The following is a 24,407-nucleotide window of genomic DNA, read 5'->3' as shown; positions in this document are numbered from 1 at the left end:
TACATCCTGCACACGGCCTGGTTGCAAAGCAGACACACAACACATGACCTGAGTAGGGAAAAAAAAGAAACATGGCATGCCCTACGACAATGTCCTGACATCCCCCTGTGAGCTCCCTAGCCTCCCTATGGCCCCAGACAGCAGGCAGGACTTACCGACATGAAGTGGAACCTGAGGACATTGTCAATTCCAAGTGCTTTCAGCTGCAGGATGACAGGTGCCAAATTACTACGCTGCATCTCAGGAACCGTAGACTGAGGCAACTTGTCAAAGGCTTCCTCTGAGGATAGGAAATCAGAACTGTTTGGGACCAAATGTCACGATCAAACGCAATCACTATGCCAAGGGACAAATTTTCTTCTCTACCTTGAACAAGGGGCTCTAGGATTCTAGAAGCAGATGCACATGATACCATGATATAAAGTTATTTTTATACTTAGGAAAGACCATTCTATTTTTAAAATGCCTTAAATATATTTGAAAACACCTTTATAAAACTTTATCTAAAATTCTGTTTTTTAATGTTTTTTGTCAGCAAAACATTAAATCAAACCAACAAGTACTTGCTGAATCACTATCAGTTCCCAGTTGCCACCATCTCTGTTTGGAATAAGTCAAGGAAGCAAGAGCTTCACATACAAGCAAAGAACAATTTCAAGATAAATCACCAAAATACAACAAATGACCAAATCTTATAAAGAGCAAAAATTGTCCAAATCAAAGTTTTTAAATCAACAAGCCAGGTACACAATATCATTCCCAGAATCCAGTGCTGCCCCAAACCAAGAAATGAATGTTTCATGCCCTACCAGGAAGAACAGGTGACCTTACACAGGAAAAAGCATCCTAAGACACAGAGATTCCAAGACAGGAAGGGCAGAAAGGGAGGGGGAAGGAGAAAAGACTTTGGAAGAAGGCCTTTTTATAAAAGCTAGGCAGAAAGGGTGGGGAAAAAAGAGGAAGAGATTAACTCATTTTCATGTATATTCAGAAAGCTTAAGGATTATATAGAGAATGCTCCACCCACCAAAACCTCCCACATCAGTCAACATTTTAACTGATGTACACCCTTCTTAAACAATACAAGGGTGACCCAACTTCCATTTAGATCATAAAGCTTTAGTTAACTAGAGGAAAAAAAAAAAAAAAGTGCCAAGAAGAAATACCACTATCCCCGAAGAACTTCAAAAAGGTTTTCTTTGAGAAAATAGAAAACCAATATTCCGTGGACTAACTGATAAAAATTGGGTCTAACTGGAAGGTTCTGGATGACGGCCAACAGCAGGAAGTTCCAAATGAGATACTTCCTTTAGTTTCAAGAGCATTTGGGGTACAGCTTCTTGATAGGATAACCCCATTTTCCAAGCACACTACTAACCAAAGGAGAAACAAAGTTACCACATAAGAGGACCACCCTGCTGAAAAGCTCACAAGAAGTGGGTGTTTCCTAAAAGTTCAATGACACGCAAGCTCTCCTGAGGACTCAAGTGTGTGAGGCATGGGGCCAGAGGCTGTAGGAGTCACAGGCAATCCCCTTGAAAAGCTTCAGTGATATGCAGGGGCCTGGGACCTGGACCAGAAACAGTTGACCCTCAAGGAGAAATAGGAAAAGTCTCAAGGAGTGGTCCTCCCAAAGAGAAATGGAGGCTCAGGGAAGGAGGAAGCAGGGTGGCTGGAAGAAGGCCTCTAGGGAAGCTGAATGTTGCCATTTGAGGGAGGATTTGAAGGACAAGGAGGATCTGTTGGGCAAAGAGGAAACAGCTCAAGGAAAAGGTATCTAAGCGTTTCTCATGCAGAGAGCATGTCGTGTAGTAGTTCAGCTGAGAAGCAATGTGTAGTGGTTAGTAGGAGAAGATAAGCTGAGGAAAAATCCTGGATGGTCTGAGAAACTGTGGAGGGTCTGAGCAGGTGGCACCCTGTTCAAAGCAACACTTTCTGGAGGCTCCTGTGGAAGCCTAGAGGCTGGACACCAATGCACTCATTACAGTCAGGGGCCCTCCCCAACCCCACTTCCACTAAACTGCTCATGCAAAGGCATTCAGTGACTTTTCACCCAAATCCACCTGCCTATCTTTAGTCCATGATTTCTTGGTGCATGAGATAATGCTGGCCTCTTTTAAAAGTAACTTGAGCTCCTTAAAAGTTAAACAAAATTACATATAACCCTGTAATAGCCAAACGAATTAAAAACACCTACTCAAGTACATGTACATGCAGGTTCATACCAGCACTATTCACAATAGCCAAAAGACAAAAACAGCCCAAATGTCCACAACTAATAAATGAATAAACAAAGTGTGGTTTATCTATACAACAGAATATTAGTCAGTAATAAAAAGGAATGAAGTACATGCTACAATGTAGATAAACCTCAAAACCATTATGCTAAAAGAAGCCAGACACAAAAGGTCACATATTGTGTAACTCTTTATATGAAATATCCAAAAGAGAGAAATCCATTGAGAAGAACACAGGTTGGTGATTTCCAGGGACTGGCAGCCAGAAAGAATGGGGAGAAGCTGCTTAATGCATAGGGGATTTTATTCTGGAGTAGCTGAAATGTTCTGAAACTAGATGGAGGCGGTGGTCACATAACATTGTGAATATAATAAATTGTTCACTTTAATGTGGTTAATGTTGTGTTATGTAAATTTCACCTTGATAAATAATTTTTGAAGAGAAAAATGTCTTGAAACCTTCTCTGCATGTCAGAATCCCTTTCAGTCCTGGCTCTCCCTTTTCCACTCTAGTCATTCCTTCTTAGCATCTTCAGTGGTTGCCCTTGGTCCTCGGGCCCTGGGTTCTGCCTATTCCCTCCCTTCTGTGAATGTTCCAAACCCACTTCCTTCCCTGCAAGTACTTGTACATTCCATTCCCTCTGCCTGGTGCACTGAAATTGAATCTCCCCAATCACCTCTTCGCCTAGATAAGGACTGTACTGCCAATAAGATCAGGCTCAAACAACACCCTGGTTGTGAAGCGCTCCCCAAATCCCCAGAAGGATAACACCAGCTTCTAGGAGAAGGCATCTAAGGTAGCTTCATGAAGGAAATGCCATCTGAGAGAGGATTTGAAAGATAAGGAAGATCTGCTGGGCAGGGAAAACAGCCCAAGGAAAAGCCTCTGCTCTCTGCTTCCAAGGCTCCCGATTCTTTATGGCTCCCTATCATACCATAATATGCTGATGTGTTTTGAGGTCTACCTCCACCACCAGACTGTCAGCCACTGTGGCCACAGACCATGGTTACTAGCCCCAGATCTCAAAGCTCTAGCACCATGGCCAGCATACAGCAGGTGCTCTGCAAACATCTGCTAAAAGAAAGATCAACATCAAAGACTGAACAAGGACAATAATAACCAGAAAGGAAAAGAAGAGACAAATGGCAGAGCTAAAACCCCTGGACCTTCTTCAGGGGTAGCCACACCAGAAGAAACAAAACAAAACAAAAACCCTGGGCCTGGTTAAGTGAATGCAGATGGATACTGGATAGAGAAGAGAATTAACAATGACTTGGAAATTGAGTCTGGACAACTGGGGAAAATCTCAGCAGCATTCCCCACAAAAGAGAAGTGCAGAGAGAGAAAGAGCAGCTCTGGATCCATCACTCTCTGTAGGTAAGGCTGTCTTCAAGCTGGACAGAAAGCTCCAGAAAGGCTGAGACAGTATTAAAATTGCCTTCTGTTCCCTCAGAGCCTAGCATGATGCACAGCACAGAGCAGTAGTTCACCAACTATTTGTTTTCTATGAATGAGTCTCAGGATAGACCTTCCATTTTCACTTGGCAAAGATGCTCTGAACCAGAAGTAAAAGGGGAACCCAATGTGAGGCTCCGCAAGACTCAGGGATCTTGGAATACAAAAACAGCACATTAAGTCAAGAAAGAAAGGCAAGAAAGACACGCTCCAGGACACACAGCCCATGCCCTAGGGGCAAATGGCTACACAGGCCTGTGCCCAGATGTTAGGTTAGAACAGGATAGCAAATAAGCAGTCACTCACAGGCCAGCTTTGGCCAATGGGGACTAGTAACAAAGAAACACCCTATTTAGAGTGAGCAAGGCAGCGGGGATCAGATTACACAGGGCCTTGTGAGGAAGGCCTGTATTTTATGTTAAGTTCTACCATTAGGAGTAAACATTTGCTATACTCTGATGCCGAGGCTGACTATAAGAAAGTCGAAAACCCTTAGGGAAAGCCACACTAACCTGTATAAAGGCGATAACATTTTCCCGAGCGACTACGACCACCACGTCCTGCTCGCTGGTTAGCTGATGCCTGGGAGACTGGCACCACCACCAAGCATTCAATAGCTGTCCTGGGATTGTAGGCTCGGAGTTTCACAAAGCCACAGTCGATCACATACACAATGCCACTGATTGTGATAGAGGTTTCTGCCACATTGGTGGCCACTATCACCTAAGTTCCCCACAGAAAGAAGAATAAAAGTCATTTTATTCTTTTTGCTTTTAATAAACTTGTAAAAATCCTAAAAGATTTAACATTTAAAACATTGCAGAATCCGTGAGAGGCAGTTTAATATACTAGAAAGAGTGTGAGTTTCCAAGTCAGGGGGTGCCCTGGGTTTGAATTCTCCCTAATCATGTGACCCTGGATAAGTTACTCAACCTCCTGAAACTGTTTCCTCATCTACATAATAAGATTTACCACCTCCCCTAGGGTTACTGAAGGGACTATATACAATTCATATATAAAGTGATCAGAGCCTAGTATTTGTTAGTTTTTCCTTTTGGCATAACTAAAGTAAATCACCACCATCTTGCGCAGGTATAGTCATTTATTCATTCATATCATGATTACTTTCTGAGGGTGTGCACTTTGCCAAGCACTGTTCAAGGTGCTGGGATGTAGGATAAACAAGACAGACAAGGCCCCTGCTCTGCCAGAGTTTACATTCTAGTTTGAGTGTTCAGGGTGAAGACATGCTGAACATAAACAAGAAGATAATTTCAGAGTACAACAAATACTATAAAGAAAATATTAATACAATGAGGCAATATGATATGATGTAGTATATAACACGTATATTATATATTATTATAATAATAGGGCATGCTACTTTACATTTGTTGGCCAGGAAGAGCCTCTGTGAAAGATTTTGAGCAGAGACCTGAGTAACAAGCAGCAGCCAATCCTATAGAGATCCAAGAAGAAACAGTTCAAAGGAAGGAGAAATAGCCAGTGCAGCCAAAATACAAAGTACAAGATGAGGTTGCAGAACGAGGCAGAGATGCAATCATATGTGGTCTCTGGGCCACTATGAGGTATTTGAATTTTATTCCCAGTACATCGGGAGCTGCCCCTGGAGGGTTTAAGCAGCAGGCGACACATACATATAGCAGTTAGAACTTTTTTCAGGCACTTTACATTTTATAAATCATTTTATAAAAATTATTTTATAAATGATCATTTTATAAAATAATCTTCCTAATATTTTTATGTAGTTGGGATTAAGATATTGTGCTATAAAACCACCTATCTGAAAGTTATTATTATTTATGTTTTACAGCTGTAAAAACTCAGATTCGAGGTTAAGTCAGTTGTCTCAAGGCACATAGTAGCTCAGGGGCAGAATACAGGTCTCCTGATTGGCTGGCTGCAATTAATGTTTGATGGGGCAGACTCAAGTTGCTCCATCCCAATGGTCAAGAGGCTGAGCACCCTCTTACAGGTGGTCTGAAATTGGGAGTGGATCCTCAGACCATCCCTCACCTGCTCTATTCTCTGCCATCTGTTGATAAATAGCTACCACAGTAAAAGCTGTCCTCGGGCTGGTTCTGTGCAGTCCTCATCTAATGAAAGGAAAAGGCAGAGTCAGGCCCAGGGGGACCGTGAACAGCAGGCGGACTGGCTGCCTGCCAGCTCCTTCAAACCAATGCTTTCTACCACACCCTTCCCCACTCTCACTTCAAGGCTAAACATTTTTAAGCCACACCTTGAATTAATTGATTTAAACTTGGCCCTTTAAAATAGGCAAGCTGATACTTAAAACAAATTATTCAGAAACCATGTGTACTGACTTTTCTATTGTTCCTGACTAACCTCAATCCCCCCAATCCCTTAAGCCAAAGTAAGCATGTGTCGTGGGAAATATTAGGAAGGCAGAAGAGAAGAAAAGAGAAGTCATCTGATCTGATAACTACTGTCAGAGTGACCCCTTCAGTGGGACAGGTTTAGAATCTTCACAATGGGCCGGGAGCGGTGGCTCATGCCTGTAATCCCAGCACTTTGGGAGGCCAAGGTGGGCGGATCACAAGGTCAGGAGATCGAGACCATCCTGACTAACATAGTGAAACCCCATCTCTATTAAAAATACAAAAAAAATAAGCTGGGCGTGGTGGTGGGCGCCTTGTAGTCCCAGCTACTCAGCAGGCTGAGGCAGGAGAACGGCGTGAACCCAGGAGGCGGAGCTTGCAGTCAGCTGAGATCACGCCACTGCACCCAGCCTGGGTGGCAGAGCGAGACTCCGTCTCCAAAAAATAATAATAATAAATCTTCACAATGTATTATTTATTGTGTGCTTTTAGATCTACTACACAGAAATATGGACCGAGAAGTCTGCCTTGTGTTTAGCAAGTTTCAAAACAAATAAAGGAGCATCATTATGATTACAGACGGCTGCCAACACCCTTGGTCATAAGGATAGTCTCACCTTTCTGACACTGCGCGACACCCTTTCAAACACTTTCATTTGCTCAAAGGAAGGCAGTCCTGCATACATGGGGAGAACTCGGAGGTGTCTCTTCATCCCAGTGCGAGCTAGTGCTCGAGCCTGCTCAATGAGCATTGACACAACAGTTTCTACCTCTTCCTAAAGACATTGAACCAGGAACCAAAGAAACTGAGATCAATTTAAAGCATGCTATTTTATCATACTGAAAGAAAATAAAAGTTGGGATCTGGACTTTAATTTTGGTCAGATTCAAGAATTTCAGTGCCATCATGTTCCACTCTGGGATGGAATTTAATTAAATGCTAATAAACAATGATGACAATGGGTGAAATTTTGCAACTACACTATTAGTTACTAAAAAATCGATATGATCTGCAATGAATGGAAGAGTTCCCAGTAAGTAAAAACAATGACTATTTTACCCAGCACACATATACGGTGTCAAACAAGCATCTCGTGCATATGGACAAGTTGTAGCATATAAAATCACTATAAGCTTTCTCCAAAAAAGATTACTGAACCATGGAAAGTGTTTGGCAGTGGAAAAGATTACAGTTGGAGGGCAGGTCTGAATAGTGCTGCCACTGTCAGCGAGCACTTGGGCCTGTTCAGTTGTTTTACCAGTAATATGGCCACTTATCACCTCCAGGATGAGCTGTAAAGGTGTCACTGGAAAAAGAGGTACACAGCAGCAACATGTGTGCAGGACCATGGACCTAATGTAGTATCCAATTCTGGCAAACAAAATAGCCCTCACTCAGCTACCTAGTTTATTTTGGAATCAGCTAATACATTTAAAAAACACTTAACCCTCTGCAGACAGAACAGGCAGGGGCTAACGACTCCCCAACAATCTAGATGGTAGATGAATTACATCAAATCAATTTTTTACACAATTATGGAACCACAAAATACAACAAAACATGAAATAAATGGCTGAGTAAAGTAACAAGGCTCTGTATTAATTTTGGTGCTGTCTTAACATGTCTGTTCATCAGAGAAGTACAATGGCATTACCTGGCCAGTAAGAAATGCTAAAATGTCTCCGTCTCCCTCTGTCTGGTGAATTTTCACCACAGTTTCCACAGTTGATTTGATATAATCTGGAACAGGACTGAAAAGACAAATGGGATGAATTCATCACTAGAATATGCTCGTTAATTACAGATCAATTACCCTAATAATCTGGCAGCAAAGCTCATCAAAGTGAGTTTGGGCCTGCCCAGTAAGTAATTAGTGCATGGATAAATAAAATAAATATTCATTTTTTTCAAATCTAATATTCAAGAATAATCCATAATTATATGTCAACTATGATTTTTAGCTTTATTTGCAAAGAAATAAAATACCATACAAATAGACGTGCTATCTTTAGTATGCAAAGACATCAGACCAATGAAAATCAGGAGCTGTGGTCCCAGTGCTGAAGCCCACACTCTTCCCAGCCCATTTTCCCTCCTAACCAATAGCAGCATCTATGAGACGGCTGGATGGCCCTGATGGATGAGCTCTCCAACAAAACGATTCAGAAATCAAGTCCACGACTCTGGATTTATCAGCCACTGGAACAGGCTCCTGGTCTTTGTCCAGTGACTAGTACAGGAATTAGGATGGCCCATTCCTTGTCCAAGTAGGCTACTCCTAAAAGTGCCAACTGGGCCTTCTCGCTAGAGATGTAGAGAACTGACAGCCAAATGATTCAAATCACCAATACTGCCCCTGCTGACAGGCAGCCTCGTAAACCCCAGTTCTGAAAACTATCAAGCTTCCCTCCCCAAAACCTTTCACCACTTTTGCTTTCTCTGGCTGAGCTACTGGCCACAGATTTACGGAAACTTGCATGTCAGTATGAAGTGTTTAAACTAAATTCAGCAGTGATCCGGAGCAGGGTAAGAACATTCTAGACCAATGACAAGGGACACAAAACATGCTCCTCCCCATCCTTTAGAGTTGTGAGCAAATGCAGTTCTGACATTCTACATCAGAGGCCAAGTTTTCTAAACACCATCATCAAGAATTCAAGCATCATCAAACCTTTGTAGATAAAAGATATCCACCGGAAATGTTCGCCCTCCCACTGTAAGGATCACACATGTATCCCTTGCTGGATCACTGGTTTCATTTTGATTAAAGAAATCCCGGAATTTCTAAAAAGAAAAAAATTAATTCTTCATTTCTCAAAAAAAAAAGGTTCATAGTGATTCATGGAAAGAAAAAATAATATAAAACTTGCCAAAGACAGGTGAGTAGCAAGATTATATATGTGCAATACAGATTATGGGTTGCAAAATACATTTTTTAAATTCACATTTTTCTAACTGTAATTGTGGGGAATCACATTTCAATGACAGAGTCTTTACTAAAGTTTTAATAAAAATAATAAAGATTAGATTTCAAAACTGCATTCAGTATAGCATCTGAGTTAACATGTAGCTGTAGTATTATTTATATTATTCCTATCCTCTGTATTTCATTTAAGCAAAAATTAGGTCAAAGGTGTCATTCAAGTTCAGTATAGGTTAGATCAGGTTGGTGGGTAACTCTATCTGGAAAACACAGATAAGATCATTTGATAGGAAACTTTTCCTTCTGTGAACAGTAGGTGTGTTTCCGGCCCCTTTGTTACTGATTTTAGGCCACTTGATGGCAGGGATAGTGTCTTCTCCATCTTTACACACCCTACAGTAGTGACTGCGAGGCTTTGTATGGGGTAGGCCATCAATCATGTACTTCCCCGACACTCGTGCAGTACCCTGTTGGGAGAAATGTCTCTTGGCAGTTTCTCCCAAACAGGTGGCCACATCCTATTTAATGATACTTGACCACCACTTGCAGCCCACAAAGAAACCTGTCTTGAGGGCTCTGGCCAATGATGGGGGAAGGAAACGCCACCAAAGATCCTCTCTTGGGGAATGTGACCCTAAGGTACAAAGAGAAGCTGAGACTGAGAAGAGCTAGGTGACCATGCAGGCAGGCAAGTGAGCACCAGATGGGAAGCAGCTGGTGCCCACTGCAGAGGGGGCATGGATATCCCGTTGGGTGGAGTGCTCCATTATTTGAATCTGGGTGTCCTTTCCATTCCCCACCTCTACTCATTTGCCCGAGGCCTGGCTACATAACTACAAAGCTTGTCTTTATTTCCCTATGTACCTTTACAAAACATGCCCATCCTGCTCCAGGAAACCCAGGAGCCCAGGAGCTGTGCTAATGAACGGCATCAAACAAACGCTAAGTGAAGGGGCTCCGAGGGGTACTTTTAAAAGAGTAAACTGGATTTAACTACAAAATACAGGGATGTTATACATTAACCTCAATATTGAGAAGAATAAGCACAGATATAAAAGTGCCTCATGCCAACAAAACTAGGTTTTGCTATGCAGAATTCCACACAGTACCCCTGTTCACTTTCTTTTGGGTAAATACCCTTCAAGTCGCTTCAGCCTTCCTGCATCCCTATGATATGCACAGCACAGGTACACTAGAAGTAACACACAAACAAGTGGGAACAGACACCCCATGCCCCAAAAGAGTAAACAGTCCAAAGAAGGCAGACGTGCAAAGAGCTGATCATAAAATAAACCCTGAGGCAGACTGACCCTGTGACCAGGAAAGAGCTGCAGATTACAATCTGATAGAATGAAAAGTTAAGAACTACCAGTTTTCAGGGAGAGCTTCATGGAGGCGGCAGTATCCCTTGCCTGCACTGTAAAGGCTAAGGAGGATTATTACTGGCTGGGAAGGACAATAGCACAGTGTGGACTAAAATGTAAAGGGGTCCCTAAGGGAGGACAGAGGCAAGGTCTAGGGCAGGCCTCCCTCGTCTCTGAGTCAGCCCTCTCATCTGCAAAATGGACAAACTGCTATCCACCCTGCAAGGTTGCTGTGAGGTTCAAATAAAGTATGTGGGATAGCCGTGGCACACGTCTAGCCTAGAATGGCACTCAATAAGTGATGTCAGCCATAACTCTGAAGCGACCCAAGTGCTCAGCTGCACTGGCACTTTATTCGATGGGCAAGACAAGGGCAGTGAGGATGGGTGTGATATTATCAGACCTGTGAGCTGGATCCCAGACTCCCGTGGCCATTTTGGAGGAGGGCAGAGGAAATAAGAGATTCGAGGCAAACAAACTAATTAATGAAGCTATCATAATAGTGCAGGGGAGACAAAGTGTGAACCTGGGCAAAGCATTCCAGAGATACAGCTGGTGGGAACTGGCAATCAGTGAGTGAACGTGCACACACGTGCACACTGGAAAGAAGGCTGGAGTGACTCTTACTCGACCGGGGATAAAAACTTCTTAAAGCAATGGAGGTCTTGGCCTAAACGACTATGATCACGATAAAGAGACTGAGATGGAGAATCCGAGAGTCACAAGTTTATGAGTTTAGGATATCTGTGGCTAGCCAGCTGCCAGACAGCTAAGGCTGGTGTGCAGGCACACAGTCAAGACTGCTACAAGCACGAAGGCTCAGCTGAACCAGGGACCACAGGGGTGTGCAGCCTTGAGGAGGAAGAGCAGACAGAGAAGGAGCCCAAGAGGAAGCCAACAAGGAGATAGGAGAGGGGAGTCGGCAGGGCTCCAGGAGCTATGGAAGGAGGAGGAGGAAGATTTTACCAAAGGGCTTGGACAGGGGTGAATGTTACCAAAAAAGCAAGCAGAACAAGGAAGAAGATGATGCCTTGACAATTTTATTAGAGTAGATCCCTAAACCTTACCGTTAAGGAATATGTGGTACTGAAAAGTAAAGATAGGGAGTTACTCTTTCAAGAATTAAGACTCGGCTGGATGCGGTGGCTCAGCGGTGGCACTTTGGGAGGCCAAGGTGGGTGGATTGCCTGAGGTCAGGAGTTCAAAACCAGCCTGGCCAACATAGTGAAACCCCATCTCTACTAAAAATAAAAAAAAATTGGCTGAGCATGGTGGTGGGCACCTGTAATCCCAGCTACTAGGAAGGCTGAGGCAGGAGAATTGTTTGAACCTGGGAGGCGGAGGTTGCAGTGAGCCGAGATCACACCATTGCACACCAGCCTGGGCAACGAGAGTGAAACTCCATCTCAAAACAAAAAGAATTAAGACTCAGCATTTACTGAGAAGGCACAAGACCTTTAAGATCTTTATCTTGTATCTTTATTTGGAAATACAAAATATATTAAAAAGTAAATAAATATAGTACCAACAATGCAAGAATCTTTAGGCAGAATCAAGGAACAAGAAGAGTAAAATGAGTTCAACACACCCAGAAAAGAAGAGTTTGAGTCAGGTTTGAAAGAGGTGGGGTCACATTGACATACAGACACGGTAAGAAGCATACATCATATAAAGGCAGGGGACAGTCTATGAAATGGAATGTAAATGACGTGGCCATCTGCAGGGTTGTCTTCTAGCTCACCATAGGCTCCTTCCCTGGTAGCTGCTCCTTCCTAACCCACTGGAGTGGCCGCCAAGCAGCCATGTCTACCCAACACGCCCATGATTGGCCAACAGCCCTTGGCCCATGTAGACTGGTCCAGGGTGGGGACCTGACCCCAGCTGATCCTAAGTTCCTTCTCTAAGAACCTGGAAAGATAAATTAGTCTCTCTTCAAGTAGCTGGACTTATGACAAAAAAACTATGGGAGCTACCAGCAACCATATTCTGCCATGTAGTTGGACGCAAATAAAAGAAAAGCAATATCATCATGCTATACAGGATCAATAAATACTTCATAATTATATCCAGTCATGTTATATAATTGTTCGTTTAATTGGGCTTACATTAAGAAAGCAGCTAAAGCAACCAAAGCAGCTATTTGATCAGCCCCATCATGCTCTGCAGGTCTCTGCCTCCTGGCTGCAGCCACTGCTGTCTTTGTCTGCAGGCTGGGCCACCCCAGTCCCTGAGAGAAACCACAGCAGGTGGCCTATCAGCAGCCCTAGCTCTAGGAGGTTTGAAATTAGTCTGTCACCCACAGACCCAGCCACTGGGGGGCAGGGGATGAGTTCTGGACTTCCCTGCGCCTCTAGATCAAAATGTTTCCTAAGCCACACCCAACCCCACTGCCACTCCCACATAGTCCTCCTCATTCTTGCCCTCTTTTGCCCACTTATATCCTCTTTCTTTCTTTCACTCACATACGAACTCACATCCCATACCTCACGTAGGCCTCTCACACACGGACCCACAACCCACACAGAGATGACTCACACACACAGATCCCCCATTCACAGACACTTAGAAACCACCGTTCCCCTTACACAGGAGGCACCAGCTGAGCAGCAAGGACAGGATAAGAAGGAATGGCCCAGTTCACCAAAGGTCCAGCATGTCCCGAATCACAGCAGAGCAAGGCATGACAAAGTTCCTACATGCTGCCTTCCCGCTTACAAAATTGCTCCAGAAAGTCATCTATATCAACTACCACAGACAGAAATGAAAGAAGCGATTTTTTTCATCTCTGTATTCCACCAAGACAATAAAAGGCAATTGTGAACAATTAGTAAGTATTAATTAACAATGAATCTGGCCAGGCGTGGCGGTTCATGCCTGCAAATCCAGCACTTTGGAAGTCCAAGGCGGGAGGATCACCTGAGGTCCGGAGTTTGAGACCAGCCTGGCCAACATGATGAAACCCCACCTCTACGAAAAACACAAAAATTAACCAGGCATGGTGGCTCATGCCTGTAGTCCCAGCTACTTGGGAGGCTGAGGCACGAGAATCACTTGAACCTGGGAGGCAGAGGTTGCAGTGAGCTGAGATCACACCACTGTACTCTAGCCAGGGCAAGAGAGCGAGACTTGGTCTCAAAAAATAAATAAATAAATAAATAAAATGAATCTAAGCAAAGACTTGGACATTATAGTTTTCAACATAATAAAAACTGGAATAATTTTTAATTTAATAATTTTTAAGGGGGGGGTGAAAAAGAGATAGAGATGTTCTGTGTAATGTGGCCACAGAGGAGCTAACTGGAGGTGAAGTCAGCCATAGTCCACAAAATAGCATGCCAGCAGATACCATGGGTGAGGGAGATGACAATTAAACAGGGCAACAGAGGAGCTTTAACCCAAAAGTTACCATGGGCAGACCTAAACAGCAGACTCCTACAGCCTGTGGAAAGGTCTGAGAAACCAGTCTCGGGACACACTGGACATTTACCTTCGCCATGGTGAGCTTTCTCTCTCTCCAAGTTGTTGTGTATCCCAGAAGCCACAGGGAGACTAGGAGCCAAGAGTCAGGGACCACATCTCACCTGGATTTCAGAACTGGCCTCCTTACTAGAGACTCCATATCTACTCTCGTCTCCTATACACAGCACTCAGAATGATCTTTATAGAGCCCAAACATGATGAAGTCACTGCCCTCTCTCACATGTTCCCATGGCTCCCAACCAGATACAGGATAGAGTTCATCCTCTCTGGCTGAGCCTATAAGGCTTTCCGTCATCTGACCCCAACCTCCCCATTTTAATCTTCCATTGCTTGCCATTCAGTCAAAATTCATTCAACCCAAGTGCCTACTCTGTGCTAGACATTGTTTTAGGTGGAAGAGATAAAATAAGACAAAGTCCTAATCTTCATGGAGCTTATATTTTAGTGACAGGAGACACACAATAAACAATGCATATAATGTTAAGTAGTGATAGACAAGTGAGAAACATAAAAAAAAAAAATCAGAATAAGGGAATAAAGAGCAATTGGGGTGCTGTTTTAGAGAGTGTCTCTCTGAGGAGATAATAAATGCTCAAAACTGGAATGAAATTAGGAGAGAACCTTAGGCTGTCTGGGGAAGGAATGGTCTAAAAAGAGGGTTCCTCCAGAGCAGAAGCATGCCTGGGTTGTTTTGAGGAACAGCAAGACCAGTGAGGCTGAAATGTAGGGCACACTGGAGAAAGTGGAAGAAGATAAAGTCAGAGAGGGAGTTCGAGGGTAATTCACCCATGAGGGCCTGGCAGGTAAGATAAGACTCGAAGTTCCATAAACTCACGGTCACGTCCCTGTGATTTCACTTATATTTAGGGTGCCCTTCCCCACCTTCATCCATCTGGAAAACGGCTGTCCATCTTTCAAGCACAGCTGGTAGGTCACCACCTCTATGAAAGTTTCTGGGCACCCCCCAGCTGGCTGGAGTTAAGGGCTCCCTCCTTAGCTGCCTCAGTACTTTGAACACACTGAACTGCAAACATCTATTTCTGCATGTAAATATAGTAAGTGGTCAAAAGTATTGGTTGAGTTGAGCTGCTGTTTAAACTATCAGTCAACAAGAGAGAAAAATAATGTAAACCTAGCCATAGAAAACTTTAACATGGAAATTATTATATATACAGGAGAAACTTTTTTTTTTTTTTTGAGATGAAGTTTCGCTCTTGTTGCCCAAGCTGGAGTGCAATGGAGCGATCTCGGCTCACTGCAACCTCTGCCTCCCAGGTTCAAGCGATTCTCCTGCCTCAGCCTCCCAAGTAGCTGGGATTATAGGCATGAGCCACTACGCCCAGCTAATTTTGTATTTTTAGTAGAGACGGGGTTTCACCATGTTGGCCAGGCTGGCCTCAAACTCCTGACCTCAAGTGATCCACCCACCTCAGCCTCCCAAAGTGCTGGGATTACAGGTGTGAGCCACCGTGCCCAGCCTAGGAGAAACTTCAATTGCACAGAAAAATCTAAATATATACAATATAGTCATAAATAAACACATTCAAGAAATACAGGCTCATACTGAAAAAACAACAAAAAGAAGCTGCCTAAGTGGGGAGAAAGACAGTATGTAGATAAACAAGACAGGTAGGTAATTATGAGCTCAATTAATTACAGTCTAATTTCACAAGCTGAAAAGGAGCATCCTCTGATTATATGAAATCTAGGACATCAGATGGTCCCATAAAGAAGATAGGGCATTCTGCCAAAGATAAGCTCTTGCTAGAGGTAACTTCCCAAGGATATATAGGACAAAAGTGTTTGTGAAGAGAGGAGGAAAGGGGAGGCAAGGCTCTTACATCCGCATCCAGAGTGGCTGAAGCCACAATCAATCGAAGATCCCCTCGCTTTTTCTGAATCTAAAAAAGAAGACATTAGGAAATAATGATAATAATACAATACTTATGGATGAGATCATTTGATATCTGAAATGTATTTCAAAAATTCAGTGTCTTTTTTTTTCTTTTTTGCCTGAGAAGGAGGTAAGGGAGCTTACAGATGAAAGGACTGACTACAAATTAATAATTGTCAATAAGCGGGGGGGGGGGGAGTCATTACATTATTACTTCCAATTTTGTAAATGTATGCAATTTTCCGAAGTAAATTTTTTTAAATTATAAAAACTATAAAGAAACTTTAAGACCCAAATTTGAATTTACTGAGAATAAAACCATTTTTTCCTGACACCTGGGTCTCAAGATAGTTTGAATCTATGTATGAAAAAGTATATTAAAAGCAAACAAACAATAAATGATAACACCAAGACAGAAATATGGCCAAAAAAAAGAGATAAAAGATATTAACAGTTACTCAAAGAAACACATAATCAACAGGCATTGGAAAAGTGACCAAATGAGCTACAGCTAAGATATATAATAACAATGAGATTTTTTTCCCCATCTACCCCATTGGCAAGGATTTATTTTTTTAAGGTTAATACTCAGTGTTGGCAAAGATTCAGTGAAATCGGCTCTCTTATTATACTGTTCCTGAAAAAGGTAATAACAAGGTACAATAATTCCCTCAAAGTATCAAAAAGTCAAATCTTTGGCAATGGAATAAAATAACAATGAAAAATAATAATAATAACAACTAATACAGACTAACTTATGTGCTAGCCCAGAGGCCCTGCATCCAGGTACACAGTGTACCCACTGTGCAAAGATGCCTGGCTGAGGGGGCTAGGGGCTTCAGCAGTCCAGCCCACCTGCCCCCTACCTAGCTCTAGACATCCTCCCAGAGGGGACATCTTTTTCTAATTTGCACAAAAGAACCTCACAGTCTAGCTGTGACCCTATGCCAGGCACCAACCTAAAAGTTTTTTGCTATCTTACTTAAGCTTCATAACAAATCACAATATACAGCACCTATGTCTAACAGAACTCTCTGCAATGATGAAAACTTTCCTTATTTGTACTGTCCGATGCATAAGCCACTAGCCACCTGTGGCTATAGAGCCCTTGAAAAATAGCCAATGTGGAAAAAAAAAAAAAAAGAAAAGAAAAATAGCCAATGTGGCTGGGCACAGTGGCTCACGCCTGTAATCCCAAGAGTTTGGGAGGCCGAGGCAGGCAGATCACCTGAGGTTGGGAGTTCAAGACCAGCCTGACCAACATGGAGGAACCAAACCCCATCTCTACTAAAAATACAAAATTAGCCAGGCATGGTGGCAAATGCCTGTAATCCCAGCTACTCAGGAAGGCTGAGGCAGAAGAATCGCTTGAACCTGGGAGGCAGAGGTTGCGGTGAGCCAAGATCGCGCCATTGTACTCCCGCCTGGGCAACAAGGGCAAAACTCCGTCTCAAAAAAAGAAAAAAAAAAAAAGAGAGAAGGAAAGAAAAATAGCCAACGTGACTGAGAACCTGAATTTTTTTACTTTCTTCTATTTTAATTAACTTTTATCTCAATAGCTACAGGTGGCTAGTGGCTACCATAAGGGAAAGTATACCAGCACAGATATAGAGACTACTATTTTCCCCATTTTAGAGATGAGTAAACTCAGCAAAGCCAGAATTTGAACCCAGGTAGTCTGACTCAATGCCTATGCTCTTAATCACCCTGTTCTACCACTTCTTTCTAGACTCTAATTGGCAATCTGTCCAAAGAAAACAATCAGAAAATATGGGAAGGGAGGAGAGAGCGGAGGTTAAGATTGAAACAAGATTGGTTGTGAGTTGTAATTGTTGAAGCCAGATGAAAGGTACATGGGGGTCATTATACACCTTCTTTGGGATATGTTTGAAACCTTAATAATAAAAAGTTAAAGACAATAAACAGAAATGCAGCAGATTCAATTACAAGGGTGCTTGCTGCAACAGTATTTATAATATTTAAAATCTGCAAGCCATATAAATTGCTAACAGTAGGGGAAGTTAAATACTTTATGATAGAGATGTGATTAAATAGCCATTAAAAATAACATCTTCAGAGAATATTTAAATGACACAGAAAAATGATCCTAATGTAATGTTAAGGGAAATATGCAAGATACAAATTAGTATATATAATTCAATCAATCCCTAGTATGCCAAAACAGATCCAAGTACACACACACACACACACACACACACAGAAAACAGAAGAAAATATGCCAACATTCTACCACTGATATTCTCTGAATGGGTAGGATTATGGATGATTTTAATTTTCTTCCTTGGTATTTTGTTGTATTTTCCAAGTTGCTACAATTGCTTTTGTAATCAGGCAATAAAATAAACACACACAATAAAAAGCTGGCAGTGAAGTCATACCTTTTTTAGCAAGCCAATGGCAATGTCAGTGTACAAGGTCCTCTCGTGGGCTTCATCCAGCATGATGACACTAAGAATCAAAGACAAGCTCTCAGTGAGCCTCTAAAAAAGCCACACATCATCTCATCTAGACCATCAAAGAGCTTCTGGGTATTCAGTCCTCATACAATCACTTTGCATCAAAAGTAAACCTAAGTCACTCTTCTTTGACAATGAGGCAATTCTTAGGTTAATAAAAACGGTGACATTAACATATCTGAATTTTAAAAAGTGTACTATTGTTATCTTTAAGCGTTTTGCCATCCACACTGAATTCCAATAGAATTTAATATCTGATTTTAAATGAAAACATAACCTATAACCCCACAGAACACATAAAAATCAGAACAAAGCCCAACCATCCGAAGACTGTTAAGCTATAACAACAGTCAAAGAGGTAGCTGACTACAGTTGTGACACACGTGGGCCAGGGAGTCAAATGTGACATCCTCCTGGAGAATACCAGAGCCTGGGTAGGACAGCTTTAATGCTGTGAGTGACAGACAGATATACAAGGAGGGGGAAAGTGATAAAAAATTATTTGGACTCTGTATATTACATTTAACACAGGCCAGTTAGTTCTCTGCAGTCACCATCAATACTGGAGTGTGACAAGGCAAAATAAAAAGGACAAGTCACTAGACTAAGTAATGACAGGAATTTTAATGTGCCCATTTCTGAGTGTCTGTAAAAGGCCATACTATTTAAATTCTAAGAAAAACACCAAGGGTCCCAACAGCCAAGGTAAAGAGAAAAGCTTTGGGGCAGCTGAACACAGACGTGAATCCCAGCTACTAACACACCTGCTTCTCCGTCTACCTGGGGACTTTGGAAACTAGGAAAGCTATCATAAGAAAAACACATTTACCTATATTTTGTTAACAACGGATCAACCATCATTTCCCTGACCAGCATTCCATCAGTAAGAAACTAAAAAATAAAAACACAAAGCTTTAGAAATAATTCACTTACACTATATATTAACGGTATTTTTTAAGTTCAAGTGCAACCTCTTTGCCAGCATGTGTACAAGTAAATTCCCACAAAGGACTGTGAGAAAATTCCCCCATATTTTCATTATCAAGCAATGTAATTGTTCACAAAAGGTTTAAACACAGGGTCCTCAGCTGGAGTTGCAAATATTTGAGCAGAATTTCACTTGCATTTATTATGGGAACATCAGCTAAGCCCCATTTCCTCTGGGCTTGCACCACCAGTACTATCGATAAAGAGGCAGTGAAGACCAACAGGTATCTGTCCAAAGAAACACCCTAAGTCTAAGATAACTGCTCTTCAAATGTCCCAAAGACTATAGATTGCAGTTCTTGAGGTTATTAACTTAAACTTCAATTAATATTATTTTACAGAATCTAGACAGGATCATGGTTAAGCACATGGGCTATGGTGTCAGACTGCTGGGAGTTCAGATCCTGGCTCTACCTCTTACCAAGCTGTGTTAACCTTGGACAAGTTACTTATCTTCTCTGTCCCTGATTGCTCATTTGTAAAACGAGGTAATCAAAGTATTTACCTCACCAAGTTAATGTGAAAAATAAATAAGATAGTATAGTAGTTCCTTGGTATCCTTGTGGGGTTGGTTCTAGAAACCCCCCAACCCACATCAAAATCTGCAGATGCTCAAGTCCATTATATAAAATGGCATAGTATTTGCATGTAACCTATGCATACCCTCCCATATACTTTAAATCATCTCTAGATTATTTAGAATGCCTAAAACAATGTAAATGTTATGTAAATAGTTGTTATACTGTATTTTTTTAATTTACATTATTTTTCATTTTTATTTTGTAATATTAGCAATTCAAGGTTGGTTGAATCCACGGATGCAGAACCCGCAGGATGCGGAGGACTGACTGTACATGTAAAGCATTTAGCATAGGACCTAGGACAGAGTAGTGTTTAAGAAAAGTCAGCTAATATTATTTCAGATTAATGAATCTTTATAAAATGCTTCAGACACATTCAGTAATAGCCTTCTTAACGTACTGAATTTGTTTTCAGGTTAAACCATCTCCCTTGCATGCTATATCTTAGTGTTTTTCACTTTTTTTGTTTTAAGAGCAGGATGCATTGCCATCATATTTTTCTTGGACCTGGTACTAGCTGCCACATACATACGTAAGAGTGAAAGTGAGAACCTGCCACCAATGACAAATCACCAGTTGAGAACTGAGCACCATGAAATTGTGACCAAATGGAATACAAAAGGTTTTTATGGACGGCTCAAAGGTTTTTATGGTTATGCAAACCACTGAAAATTAGCTAGTTCAAATATATTTGATGGTACAGAAAAATATTCCCTTCACCTAGCAAAATGAATATAACAAAATATGGCAATCTGGAAAATAAGGTCCATATTTTTACAAATCACTACATTGGTCATTCAGCTCACCTGATTTTCAATTTTCCTCTGTTGCAAATTAAGAGGTAACTGAGATTCTAATAATCAATTTTCATTTCATCAGATTATTTTCATTCACTGTTTTATTGCACTGTCTGATTAGACTTTGATTCTAGCACGGTGGTAGGTAGTACACACCCTGTTGAGTTGATTATACACTGATTACTATTGATACTAATTATTTTAATATTAGCAACAAGGCCAAAGAAACACATGTAAAATCCATTTTCATATGAAAATGGAAAAGTACTAATTAGTGAAACAACATTCATGAATTCTACACTTTATCAACTTCTACTACTCTATTTTTAAGTCTTTTACAGGCTTGTTTCTATATTTCGATAGCTATTTGAGTCAGTGAAAATACAATAAAATACACATAAGAAAAGACAGCTTTGAGTCTTGGTCCTATCACTGATTGGCATATAATATCAGGCAAGTCATTCAACCTTCTAAGCCCTTAACCTCTTCATCTTTGGAACCAGGGACTAAACCTTACTTCCAAGCTCCTTTCTGGGCTAAGATTGCAGGACTCTTTGAAAGAGCTCTGTGTCGGCCAGGCACAGTGGCTCACGCCTGTAATCCCAGCACTTTGGGAGGCCGAGGCAGGTGGATCACGAGGTCAGAAGATTGAGACCATCCTGGCTAACACAGTGAAACCCCGTCTCTACTAAAAATACAAAAAAAAAAAAAAAATTAGCCAGGTGTGGTGGCGGTCGCCTGTAGTCCCAGCTACGCGGGAGGCTGAAGAAGGAGAATGGCGTGAACCCAGGAGGCGGAGCTTGCAGTGAGCAGAGATCGTGCCACCGCATTCCAGCCTGGGTGACAGAGCGAGACTCCGTCTAAAAAATAAAAAAAATAAAAAAAAGAGCTCTGTGTCTCCCAGCTGACTAAAGTCTCTGAATGTTAGGATACTTTTCTTCACTTTCTGCCATGGTATCAATGTCCTATACAGCAGCAAGGACTACATGTTTTTAATTCTCCCAAAATAATCTTCTTCCTTATTTCCACCAGGAAAAGCAGCTTGAGCACTTTACCTTAATTCTCGTGGCCAGCTGGTCTGTGCAGTCATCAAAGCGGATGCAGTAGCCCACCTCGTGGCCCAGCACTGCACCCCTTTCTTCAGCTACTCTCCCTGCAACCTTTGGGAAGAAAGATCATGCTGAAAACAGAGACATAGAAATTACTGCACAGCGCACATACTATGGAAAATCTAAAGGTCATTTATATTTTAAATAGTATGTGAACAATGAAAAAGACAAGTTATTAGAGAACAAGCATAATAATTTTTGCAATTTTTATTATTATTATTATTGAGACAGAGTCTCACTCTGTCACCCAGGCTGGAGGGCAGTGGCACAATCTCGGCTCACTGCAACCTCCACCTCCCAGGTTCAAGCAATCCTCCTGCCTCAACCTCCTAAGTAGCTGGGATTACAGGCAAGCGCCACCAGGCCCAGCTAATTTTTGTATTTTTAGTGGAGATGGGGTTTCGCCATTTTGGCCAGGCTGGTCTCGAACTCCTGACCTCAAGCAATTTGCCCGCCTCAGCCTCTCAAAGTACAGGGATTACAGGCGTGAGCCACCGCACCCAGCCAATTATTAACTTATATATCTCACTTCATTCTATAATGGTCTTGGGGCAACTTATAAGAACATACACAATGAAAAACAAAATCACATAAAAATGTCACGGATCAAGATCCAAAAAATTACAGAAAAAATTTCAAAAGATCAAAGCCAATGAGAAAATGTTAAACATAGGTATGCCAAAATTATTCAAGTTGAGCCACAAATTCAGCTCTAAATTTGGTGGCCAAAGCAAAAAGGAAAGTAAAAGAAATGACAAGATTCACCCTGTTCCTAAACAAAGGGCACACCAACCAGGGACAACTTTTCATCTCCACGCTCGAAAAGAAAACCCATCCCCCTGGACCGTGAAGGCAGAACAGGAATTATCATATTCAATGCTGGGCCACTTTCATTTTCTCATTGAAGGCAAAAAGGTAAGTTTCAAGAATGAGATACCTGAAACAGTTCACAACTGTGTCCCAGCTGCCAAAGCCACTGAGAGGGGAAATAAAGACAAGAACTCAGGTTTAAAATAAAGCAGGCAGATGAGTGGATGAGAAGATTAATAAAAAATCCAAGGTAGCATAATAAAGTGAAAGACAAAATATGTAATACATTATGAAGATCATAAACTATAGACAAAATTTCACCCATCAAAACATAACAAATAAAAAGCGAATGCAGGAAAGAGAAAAATGAATCCAACAGCAAGATCTCTGCATTCCCCCAAGAAGGCTATTCAAAAGTTAACTTATTAATAGAAAATATTTAAAAGAATGAACAAGCATAAAAGTGGAAGAGCAATAATGAATATCATTTAGTTTAATTTAAAAGAAAATAGGACCGGACGTGGTGGTTCACACCTATAATCCCAGCACTTTGGGAGGCAAATCACCTGAGGTCAGGAGTTCAAGACCAGCCTGGCCAACATGGTGAAACCCCATCTCTACTAAAAATACAAAAAGTTAGCTGGGCATGGTGGCATGCGCCTGTAATCCCAGCTACTCGCATGAGGCTGAGGCAGGAGAATCGCTTGAACCTGGGGAGGTGGAGGTTGCAATGAGCCGAGGTCACGCCACTACACTCCAGCCTGGGTGACAAAGAGGCTGTGTCAAAAAAAAAAAAAAAGAAAGAAAGAAAAGAAAGTTTAGTATTCACCACCACATAAACTACCTAAATGAAAAGAACCAAAGGGAAGCAATATTAATAGAGATTTCCCAGGGCCCAGCACACCAATCCCCACAGAAGGAAGGAGTTCGGTCTCCCTCTTTCACAGGTGAGACAACCTTCCCAGCACCCACGCAGTTCCCAAGTGCTGACTTCAGAACATGGCTGGCACAGGAGGTGTCCTGAGACAGAGCTTACTGCTCCAGCCTTTCCACCCCAGCAGCCCCAGGCTCAGGAGGGCAGAGGCTCCCTGCACTCAGCTTCTGAGCTAGGCACACCCAGGCGTTTCCTGCCCATCAGTGTTTAAGACACTGAAGAGCAGATGAGGATCAGAAGCAGCTCTGCCTGGTGACTTGAAATTACAGAATGGGGAGGCCAAAACCAAATCAATCATCCGGCAGCTGGTCTATATCATGTAGGCTTTCAAAATGTCTTATGAAACCAGAAAGTTATCCTACACTGCTCTACCTCTGGTGGTTGTATTTCCCAATGACCAGCATTTCACCAGGACAGATTTGTTATTGTTACTGTTCCAATTTCAACCCTACATGTCGTTATATTATAAATCTCAGAATATGGTACAGGTAGAGAATGTGTGCATAGAGATACCAGGAACTTACGGAGAAAACAGGCTTATAAGAATGAGCGTACATAAATATACATACACCTACGATGTACCCACAAAAATTTTAAATTTAAAAAAATGAGCATAAATTAACAAATCTCTGTAAAAATATAATCATTTCTGCCTGGCCGCCACCCCGTCTGGGAGGAAGTGAGGAGCACCTCTGCCCAGCTGCCCCATCTGGGAAGTGAGGAGCGCCTCTGCCCGGCTGCCACCCCCTATGGGAAGTGAGGAGCGCCTCTGCCCGGCCGCCCACTCTGGGAAGTGAGGAGCGCCTCTGCCCGGCCGCCCACTCTGGGAAGTGAGGAGCGCCTCTGCCCGGCCGCCCACTCTGGGAGGTGAGGAGTGCCTCTGCCCGGCCGCCCCGTCTGGGAGGTGAGGAGCGCCTCTGCCTGGCCGCCACCCCGTCTGGGAGGAAGTGAGGAGCACCTCTGCCCGGCCGCCCACTCTGGGAGGTGAGGAGCGCCT

At 42.2% G+C, this 24,407-nt stretch overlaps 1 protein-coding gene across 3 annotated transcripts in view; it reads right to left on the bottom strand.

The window, feature by feature from the left end:
• The window catches only part of DHX35 (DEAH-box helicase 35), a 78,917-nt gene that overhangs the window by 28,003 nt on the left and 26,507 nt on the right, over positions 1 to 24,407 (bottom strand). For 2 of the 3 annotated variants that reach the window (XM_063659380.1, XM_054467526.2), the window contains exons 5-13: positions 21,613 to 21,717; positions 19,022 to 19,083; positions 18,115 to 18,184; positions 15,663 to 15,722; positions 8,726 to 8,838; positions 7,709 to 7,805; positions 6,671 to 6,829; positions 4,206 to 4,416; positions 156 to 280 (exon numbers count right to left, since the gene is read on the bottom strand). In XM_063659380.1, coding sequence (XP_063515450.1) covers positions 156 to 280; positions 4,206 to 4,416; positions 6,671 to 6,829; positions 7,709 to 7,805; positions 8,726 to 8,838; positions 15,663 to 15,722; positions 18,115 to 18,184; positions 19,022 to 19,083; positions 21,613 to 21,717 — 1,002 coding nt within the window. The remainder of the gene's footprint in view (positions 1 to 155; positions 281 to 4,205; positions 4,417 to 6,670; positions 6,830 to 7,708; positions 7,806 to 8,725; positions 8,839 to 15,662; positions 15,723 to 18,114; positions 18,185 to 19,021; positions 19,084 to 21,612; positions 21,718 to 24,407) is intronic. The other variant, XM_054467529.2, reaches the window with a different exon arrangement.

The sequence above is a fragment of the Pongo pygmaeus genome, chromosome 21, assembly GCF_028885625.2.
Source record: "Pongo pygmaeus isolate AG05252 chromosome 21, NHGRI_mPonPyg2-v2.0_pri, whole genome shotgun sequence".
Taxonomy (NCBI): domain Eukaryota; kingdom Metazoa; phylum Chordata; class Mammalia; order Primates; family Hominidae; genus Pongo; species Pongo pygmaeus.
The sequence above is the reverse complement of the archived record's forward strand: the minus strand, read 5'-3'. Positions and strand labels throughout refer to the sequence as shown.